Source organism: Alosa pseudoharengus, unplaced genomic scaffold (genome assembly GCF_046254945.1).
Source record: "Alosa pseudoharengus isolate Yale_2024_CS ecotype anadromous, Long Island Sound unplaced genomic scaffold, YU_APseudo_1.1 YU_APseudo_1.1_scf_23, whole genome shotgun sequence".
Classification (NCBI taxonomy): Eukaryota; Metazoa; Chordata; class Actinopteri; order Clupeiformes; family Clupeidae; genus Alosa; species Alosa pseudoharengus.
In genome coordinates, this window is record NW_027468685.1 from 31,406,018 (window position 1) to 31,415,973 (window position 9,956).

Genomic DNA, 9,956 nt, shown 5'->3' on the forward strand with positions numbered 1-9,956 from the left:
AAAAGCTGAAGGCTGAGAGAGGGAGAGAGACCGAAGGTGGCCTATCGCGGTCATTTGGTGCCAATGTGCGGAGGCAGGTAGAGAGGAGACACAAAGTGAAGTAACTCAGAGAAAAGAGAAAGACGAAGAAATTGACAACAGAGTGGCCACACCATTGTCCTGTGTTGGGACAGGAGACCAGGAGTGACCAGGAACACACACCTTGTTGCTCTCCACTCCAATAGAACCATCCATTCTGCTCTCCATCTTTCTTCCTATCCATCCGTCCATCTTCGAGGAGAGAGAGAGAGAGAGAGAGAGAGAGAGAGAGAGACGATGAAGAGACCTCATGACTACAGCTCTCCTGAGTCAGACACAGATGAGCTGATTGATGTGGGCCAGGAGGACGGCTACTGGTAAGAACAGGGACAGCACAAATCCCCCTCTGTGCACGCACACACACATCCCAACTTCACCTGCGCAAAACGTGTCTGAGGTCTGAAGCTGCACTTCACCAGGTGTCTAACTGCATGCTATGCACGGGAAAGCACATTTCTGTTGGATACTTTATCTTAATGAAATTAAGAATATTCCTCTGTGTAGGAATACAACTCTTTATTGTTTTTTGTCTTCAAGTACAGAGAGGTGTCTAATGTTTAGCTTTCAGATAGATTTGACATGTTGCAACATCTCTGTTCATCATCATCAACCATTGTTTATTCAGGGAGAAACTGATTGTGAATGTGAAATTAGCCAGGTGTTCTACTTCTTATACATTCTAGCTTCTTTTTGTCCCTACCTGATTCCAATAAGTCTCATTTAAATGGCCATGATAAGCTAAATCAGGTGTGCATGCTAATCATGAGTTTGACTGGGACGTTTAGTTACAGACAAAACAGGGAAAGATGGGAAAAGAGGGAAATTAAAGCAGGACAACACTGCTGCTTTTAGATGACTGAGGAGCTTAATAAAGAATTTAGAAAAATAATGTGAATGAGTGCCTGTGTTTTGGTAGGAAATACCCACTGGCACATACCCCTATACACTAAACTGAGCACAAACATTGGTCACAAAATTACACTTAAATGGCAATCAGTGATAAGGTATTTTTTGTCACTAAAATGCTACACAAATGATCTTCTAATCATGAAGTCTCTTTGAATAATAAATGTCTCCTTCAGCCTCTCTGTCATGGAAAGAGAACATAGCATCTTGTTTGTAAAGAGACAGAAATAGGGAAAATGATGCAAGCCATGCTTATTGTATTTGACTTGTTTTTCTAAAAGAGCATTTCTTCATATCAACGTGGCACCACAAATCCTGGCTTTGACAAACAATTTGCAAAAATGCTGTTCCGGCCCCCACTGTCTGGTTTCCATTTTTGACTTGTTCTAAAAAAACTTTTTTAGTCTTTTGGTGGAGCTTTGTGACAGTTCTGAGGGGTAAAAATCAGGAGCAGATTTGAGAATGGTTCAGAGCAAAGATGTGTGTCTTTGATATGTTCAGCAGAGAGGCTAATTGTTTCTTACTGGCTTGAGCTTTCATCTCTGGAGGATTCAGATGCAGGTTTTTCAAGAACTAGCTGCCAGGGCCACTTTGTGAGTGTGACAGCTCTCTGTGTGTGGACAAGGCATGCCAGAGTGGAGAGGCCATATATAACAAGAATAGAAATGGATCTAAATGTACCTATCCAGATGTTCCTATTAAGCACCACATATATAGTGGCAGTTCTACATATATGACAATTTGATGGTTGTGCCAAAAAGTTGTGCCTGTGGTCTGACCAGGCCGTGTGTGTCTTCAAGGGCTACATGTATCTTTTCATATAGAAATAGCTTATTTCTATATGCCTTATTAGGACATGCAGTTTAAATTTGGCCCCAAAAAATGCTTTTGTAACTTAAAAGAGGCGTAGCATGTCAGCCAAGTGGAGGTAATATTCAGAAACGTGTTAGGCGTCAATAATCTCATCTCCTCTCTCCGCTGGGCCCTCCTGAGCCTCTCTGCTCCCAAAGACAAATTAGTTTGAGCCTGATGATGTGCTAGGCTGTTTCTGCTTCCTATTAGAGGAAATAATGACAACAATATGAAGTGATTTCAAAGCTCATGGCTGTTCCCCTCTCTCCAACTCTTGTTTCTCTTTTCTGTGTTTTTCCTCTATCGTTCCCCATTGCCCTCTCAATGGTTTTCTCTCTCTATTTATCTTTGGTTGCCTACTGCCATTTGTTTTCATGTTTCTCTTTTTTCCTTCATCTCTCTGCATGTCTTCCTCTAACTTTGTCTCTTTTGAATGCTTTCCTCCATGTTTTTAAATGTCCTACGTCCTCTTTTTCTTGACCTGTTTTTGTCATATTTCATCTCCTTTTCTCCCCCTGCATCTCTCTGTTCCGTCTGTCTTTGTCAGTCCTGTCACAGGGTCCGTGTCTCCAGGCAGCACCTCTCAGGTTTTGGCTCGTAAGAAGAGGAGAGGAGTGAGTTCACATCATTCTATCTTCCCAGAGCTTTAAGAGAGTCCTAGAATTCATTCTGGACAGCATTCATTATTCTCTTCAAGTAGTGTCCCTAAAAAAAGAAAATAACAAAAGAAAGAAGTAGATCTGTCATGTGTAAATATGGAAGACAAAAGTGAAAATATAGTAGGTTTTGAAACGCTTTTGTTTATGTATGAAGGTTTCATTTATCTTATCCATCTCAAAAATGCACAGTCGACAGAACACACATGGTTCCCCAACGTTTTGGATTCACTATTATGATTAATTCAACATGCAATAACTGGTGTATTTAAATGTTTTGGCACATACTCTTAGAAACATCAAGTGTGACATCATATATTGATTGATTGCGGAGATATTTTCAGTGACAGATACTGACATTCCCTCCTCTCTGACGGGTGGTTTCTTTTGATCCATGTGTCAGATCATCGAGAAAAGACGGCGAGACCGGATAAACCACAGCCTGTCTGAGCTTAGGAGGCTTGTACCCAGTGCCTTCGAGAAACAGGTCAGAGGCTACATTGACACCAGTTGAGCAATGCATCTTCAATGCTGCAATCGCCCTTCTGAAAACCATAAATATAATGGACATAAAAATTACTATGGCAGAGAATAAAACTACTGAACCGATGTCAAAAAATCTTATCTACATGATTGTCAGGGTTCCTCAAAACTGGAAAAGGCTGAAATTCTGCAGATGACTGTAGATCATCTCAAACTTCTGCACGCCATGGGAGGCAAAGGTGAGATTTGATGTTGCTTTATAAGACATACTTTGAAAAAGGCAAATGTGAAATGGAAAGGGATTTAAGTCTTACATGAATTATTGCCAGCGGTCATAATTATACAACATAAATAAACCTGTTGAAACTGATATTCAACTAAAAGTTTTCAACTATGAAGAAGCAATGATGAGACAATATTGCACTGAAACACACCTCATAACCATCTAAAGAAAGTGCTACTGTGATAGGGATGAATATGTTGAAAAATATGTTGATGAATTCTGAACAGTCCCATGCCTTCTCTCATTCCCTTCTCGCTAGGCTATTTTGATGCCCATGCCCTGGCAGTGGACTACCGTACGCTGGGCTTTCGTGAGTGTGTAGGGGAGGTGGTGCGCTACCTGAGCTCCTTGGAGGGCTCAGAATCAGCTGACCCTATTGGAGCACGGTTGGTGTCTCACCTAAGCCACTGTGCCAGTGAGCTTGACCCCCTCCTGCAGAGCCCTGCCCTGCCGTTCCCCCCCTGGCCGTGGGGCTCCTTCCCTGCCCTCTCCACACCCCCCTCCCCTGCATCCTCTCCCTCATTCTCCACTGCCAGCCGACGGGACCTGGGTCCACACGCTGCGACTACCCTGCTGGCATACCCCTCCCCAGGCCTCCGTGTGCCGCCTTTGTCAGGCACGCAAGGCTCTCTTCTGAATGTAGGGTTCTCCGGGGTGCGCAGGGTACAGTTGATGCCATCTGTGGCCCACAGACTGTCTCAGACGTCCTCTGAGGGTTCCGTGGCGGCTCCACCTATTCATGCGGTCACACGTTCTGCATCCTCCTCTTCCCCCATTCCTCAGCAGACCTCTTTCCGACCCTTCATCCCTGTGGGGTCTCCCTCTCCTCAGCGCAGGGGCACAAGTGGGTCCAGTAAGCCTGGACAGAATTGGGGGACAGAGATCGGGGCCTTCTGATACACTCTCTCTTATCAGACTCTACGATGATGCCCAAGGGGCCATGGACACTGTGAGAAGACAGTGGGAAGAAAAATGTGACTGCCATGTTATGACCTTATCATGCACCTCAGCAATCAAGGATAACCAATTAGGTTACCTATGCAACACCTTTCAGTTTTCGCTCCATTAGTTCCATCGGTATGTGCTACACATCCAAAGGCCAAGAGAAAGAACTCTGTCAGTCTGAACATTACAGCCATGAGAGACACACATGGAAAAGGTGGAGCGTAGAATGTAGTTCGATGCTAAGGGCTGCACACTGCTGTTACATTTAAAGGCAGATAGTTAATGAACAAAGCCATTTTCCCTGATACAGGTTTGAACTGGATTGGTAAATGTCAAGAATTAGCTGAGTTGTCTGCTGATTGCCAAGTTTGACAAAAATTGTTTAATCATTATTAGGATTTTTGCCCGTTATTTTGTTTTATTTACTCAATTCATATATTTTTTTTAATTGATCCACTGATAAAAAGTGTTCACTAAGTGTGATGACTGATTTGAGTCTGTTTAAATGAGCATGGATTCAAGAATACAGAATGTTGCATTATTTTTTGCAAAGCAGTGATATATTTGTTAAAAAATGCTTGTAAAATGTAAAAAAATATCACTTTAAGTTTCCCATATTACATGAGTGGCCTGCAGTAGGCATCAGAGAGTTAATATGAAGACAGCAGTGAGGATGGCCGAGTTGTGCTCAATGCTCATCTGAGCTCCAGTTGTTTTACAAAATTTGTCCACTTTAAGAGGGTGTCATGCCTAGTATCCAATCTTAGCAGTGCTGTAATAATGTGTATAAACCTAGTGCTTTATGGTCAACTTAAAATGGTTTTAAATGTGTACCTTTTTTTAATTCAATAGATGCCTACTACAGCCTGAGCTCTCTTAAAGTGTAACTCCGGCGAAAATTGACCACAGGGTCTTTTTTCTGCATTAAAACACATCAAATAAGCCATGGAGACAGTATTTTTCGTTGATCAACCACTACAGAGCTTGCTCCGGTATACGCTATAGCCCCAAATCGCACACAGTGGATTAGCTAAGGGCGGTGAGTCAAACGCTTCCCAAATAGCATTTTTTAACCAGTAATATTGTTCAAAACAGCAAACCTCGTCAGTAGCTTGCTCAGTGTCCCTACACATAAAACGAAGCACCAACAACGTAGTTAGAAAACCCAGAGTTTATTACAGAAGACTGTTAAGAACACTTACCAACTGTCACCCTACCAGCTCCTCCAACTCCAGCACGAATAATAGATTAACGAAACCTGACAGTACAATGAATCCTTGCCATACTGGGTTGGTTTAATGCAGAAAAAGACCCTGGGGTCAATTTTCACCGGAGTTACACTTTAACTGCCCCTAGTGAAACATACCTTGCCAAATGGCATGGTAATTGAATATAATTTTATTTTTTTTAAATTAATCATTTACTCTCAAAAATCAGTCTAGGATAACTGGATTGTTCTCTAAAATTCACAGTGGCAGACCATGGGCAAATGAGACGTATAGAGAAGGCACACACTTTAATCAATAATAACTCACATCACACATATACTGTATGGCTGCCTGGTCTGGTGAGTCGCTTATTCATTCAACAGGTTAAAACATACGGGCTGCTTAATGGTGAAAGCTATTTTCTCTCTTGCTTTTTTGCAACGGTGAGTCTGTGTGTGTGTGTGTGCGGCTGATGGGAGCTGTGTGGCATTCTTCAGCCACAAAGGGAAAACATAGAGAGGGCTGGTGGACTAGTGCTGTTTGCCACAGGAACCACGAAGAGGAACCAGAACAGAGCTCTCTCTGTGCCCTTCACAGGCACGGCAGAATTCAAATGACAGTCAGCCTGACTGTCTCTCCCAAGCACACACCATGCACATACACATTATCATGCAAGAAAACACACTTCTACCATCTGTCTTCCTCTCTCACACACAGTCTGTTCCAATACACGTCTATGTCAGCCTTTCACTACATGTACTCCATTCATGTCATGTAAACACACGCTCATTCTCTTTTCTTCACACAGATAAAGCACTTACCACAAGGGATGGCACACATAGTTGTTTTGTTTGTTTGCCCATAAGTAAAGGCCCTGGAAAGAGTATGTGGAGAGCCTCTGCTGTGCTGATTACATGTTACCCATATTACATGTCTGCTTCCACCCCCATGGCACCATACTCAAAAGTAACCCCCCCCTCCAAAAAAAAAATGTTTTCAATATATTTTTATATTATTATTATTACATTATTTTTCATACAGAAAATAACAGAAAATGTGTGATAGCCAAACAGTCTGTTAGTGTGTGATTACTGATTAGGTATGATAAGAGCACTGACAGTGTGTCAAGCAACCCTTCAGAAAGCAATATTTAGATAGTTCATGTGTAATAAACAGATAAAATAGAGTACAATTTATATGATTGTACAGGTGCATCTAAATAAATCCATTGCCCTGCACAGACTGAGACATTAAAAGCTCAGGCAGCCATTGCCAGTTTTTGGACTTAGTTCGCTGATTAGAGCTCATCTAAAGTCCACAATTTGAGATTCTGAAGTTTTGATTTCCATGACCTGTAAACCGTAATCATCATGATTAGAATGATCCAGATATTTCACTTTATGTGTAATGAATCTAGATTATATGAAAGTTTCACTTTTTAAAATAAATTATGGGGGGAAATTAGCTAGGGGGAAATAGACTTTTCCATGATATTTTATTTTTTTAGATGCACCTGTATTATAATTAGGAAAAAAAATCTAACTACTACAAGGACAACAATTCTCACATCAAAGCAAATAGAATTACAAGTGACCGTGCATGGCAATCGTGTATGTGTTATGTGCACCCACATTGGCTTTACTGATTCATGTAGGCTAAAGTGTATTTAAATAAGCCCAAACAGCTGTGACACATATTTGATTAAGAATTTGTGTGTTGTGCACATCATTTAGTAAATGTTTATGTATTTGGCTGAGGTGACATGTCTGTGAGCACTGTAAGGATATGCAGTCACAAGAGAGAAGATTCCTCTGCAAGTGGTGAGTTGAGTCTGTATAATGCGAGTGTGTGTGGGTGCGTGTACATGGGTGAGTTCCAAGTAGACAGACTGTTGTGTGAGTGGCATGTTAGTTGTGTGTCTTCATGGTCACCACAGCTTCCAGGCAAAGAGGCCATAAATACACAAGCCTGTCTTTCCCACGGGGAGGGGCTAGGGGGAGAGAGACAGAGATGGAGTCAGCCAGAGAGACAAGGTGGGTGCAGAAAGGAGAGAGACCAAGGGAGGAAAAGACAAAGAGAGGGGCAAACAAAAGCCAAGGTAGACAATCAAACAAACAAGAAAAAAAGCAACAAGTATACCAGAGTCAGAATTGCCATGAATAGAAGTTTCACATACACACACACACACACACATACATACACACGCACACACACACACAAAGGGCTCTATCATGATGGTCTAAAGTCTAAACATCACGACGCAAAGTTTTTCGCCATGTCCGTCTCTTTTTTTGAGCAACGTGCCAAGGGGTGTGGCAATTAACAACCTAAGGATGGGTCTGGCGCATTATCTAAAAATCGCTATTGTACACTACGCATTACGCCACTAACCAAGAGAAACCTGGTCAGAAATCCATGGCGCGTTGTTTATATGTTATTTTAAGAGCGCATTATCACCAGTGATATGGGCGGGTGCACAACGCACCCTGCTTCTCAGTGACCATGCGTTTTAGACTACAATAAAAGGGCCCAAAAATTTTAACAATTATGGTGACATGTGACAGTGACGTAGTCTCTAACTCGTCAAGGGCAATGTGAACATATGGTTATTGCAAAAGGAGATATCATTGTTTGATAATGATACGCCTACTGATCAATCTCGAAATCGCTCAACAAACATGGACAAACACTGTGAAACACACTCTCCATTGAAGAATAAAACTATATGACAATAAAGGCTCAATAACATCCAACCCTGCACTCCCTCAAGCTATCCACACTTACCCTGTTTTTACTTTGAACCATGATGTTTATGTGAACATCATTTTTTAACAAATGTACTGATGATTGAGAAGATATAGGTAGGGACTTGGCAAGGGTCTGCACCTCCTAGTGGTGTTTGATTGTTATTGTTCTCTATTATCAAATAATGAGAAAATATGGGATAAGATTGCCTATAAGTTTCCCATATAGGTTGGGATGCAAAAAAAAAAAAAGAAAGAAAAATGGGATGTCTGCCCAGTAAACAAAATGGCGACGTCCCCTAAAGGTCCCCTGGCGAACGTCACCTCCTCGACATTGTGTAGGGTTCCCTTTACGTCCCGCGGACCTCTGTTCGGGAGGTCTAAAAGACGTCCACGAGACTTTAAGAGGACGTCCTGTTATGGTCACCGCGACGTTATGCGTGCGACGTTTATATTTCCGCGATGGTAAAAAAAAAAAAGCGTGATTGGTATGGTATTACATCCTGTAAGTCTCAGCGTTGCTAGGAGTGAAGTAGACGGAACATGAACACGCATTAATGACGCATTAATGACTACAACTACACAATAAACTCACCTCATATTTTCACGCATGTATGAAATCACGTCCTCAGAATGCATTACACTAATGATGAGTAGACATGGACATTTATAACGGGCTAGGATGGGCTGCTTTCACATCTACGGTGTCATTTTCTTAATAAACTACGACGTTTTAATGGGCATATCCCATAGCATATTGTTCAAAACATCATCAGAGTAGGCCTAGGCTAGCCTAAGATAAATTGTTCAAACCATATTGTTTCAAAATATTAAAAACGAATAATAGCCAAAAATACTAAATGAATCGCAATGCATGCTGGGAAGCAAAACTCAACATGAAATAAAGTACATGAAACATAACTAGAATGCATTGACGTTATATCCACTTGTTTTCTTGGACCTGTGATCAAACAGGGACAGCCTGTAAATGTAAGCCTATCTTCCTGGAACATTGCAGATAAAGAAAAATGTATCGTGTTCTCTAGGCTATGAATGCTCTTTGTAGCCAAATTTAAGATTAAATAAATAGATTCCAGATGTTTCTATTCTATATGATTGTTTTATTAATAAACAGTAAGGCTCTGGTGAGGTAGAGAGCCTCGAAGCTCCTCGTCAGAAATCTCATCGGATATGTGCACTCTTTGCTGTTTCCACAAGGAGCTGCTGTAACATCGGGGACAGCTATTAGTGCGGCAGATTAGTGAAACCATTGTTCACTTTGTGATACAAGCATCAAACTTGGCACAAATATTCTTTGGGACCCACTTTATCCAAAAAGCACATTAGCCACGCAAAAAATCCAATATGGCCGCCATTTTCCAAGATGGCCACCATTGAAAACCATTATACTTGGTTTTTGACTTGGATTGGGATTGGATAATCACATTTTGATGATCTTGATATCTAAATATAGGTAAAAGGGTCTAGACTTTCCAATTCTACGATAAAATGTCAAAGAATGTGTTAAATTGTGAAGATAGACGCAATTAATGGGAAAAATAGCACATTTTAGTACTAATTTTAGCATAATTAAATTGTTTTTGTTAATAAAACATATGTTGGTTCGGTTGCTTCAGCAGGGGCATGTGCATGTTCTTTTTTCAGTTTAATATATATAATTTCAATAGTGCAGATTGACAAGAAATTAGCAGGAAAGAGAGACAGGGCTGGATCGGGAAATGATCACTAGTTTAAACTGAACTTCAGAGGGGGCAGGGGGACTAAGTAAATGCATAAATGC

The 9,956-nt window shown here is 41.2% G+C and overlaps 1 protein-coding gene across 1 annotated transcript; it reads left to right on the top strand.

Annotated features, from left to right (window-relative positions):
* The first annotated feature begins 315 nt into the window (after window positions 1–315).
* heyl (hes related family bHLH transcription factor with YRPW motif like) lies at window positions 316–4,155 on the top strand. The gene is made up of 5 exons (XM_076301058.1): window positions 316–395; window positions 2,384–2,450; window positions 2,896–2,979; window positions 3,133–3,214; window positions 3,518–4,155. Exons 1-5 carry the CDS (start codon window positions 316–318, stop codon window positions 4,153–4,155), a joined length of 951 nt encoding a protein of 316 aa, XP_076157173.1.
* Window positions 4,156–9,956: the final 5,801 nt, after the last annotated feature.

What these genes read in the sequence shown, in the direction of transcription:
- heyl (XM_076301058.1), top strand. Translation starts at nt 316, where the DNA reads ATGAAGAGACCTCATGACTACAGCTCTCCTGAGTCAGACACAGATGAG. An exon ending in GGCCAGGAGGACGGCTACTG is followed by an intron (nt 396 to 2,383) that starts GTAAGAACAGGG and finishes TGTCTTTGTCAG; the next exon opens with TCCTGTCACAGGGTCCGTGT. An exon ending in CTCGTAAGAAGAGGAGAGGA is followed by an intron (nt 2,451 to 2,895) that starts GTGAGTTCACAT and finishes TCCATGTGTCAG; the next exon opens with ATCATCGAGAAAAGACGGCG.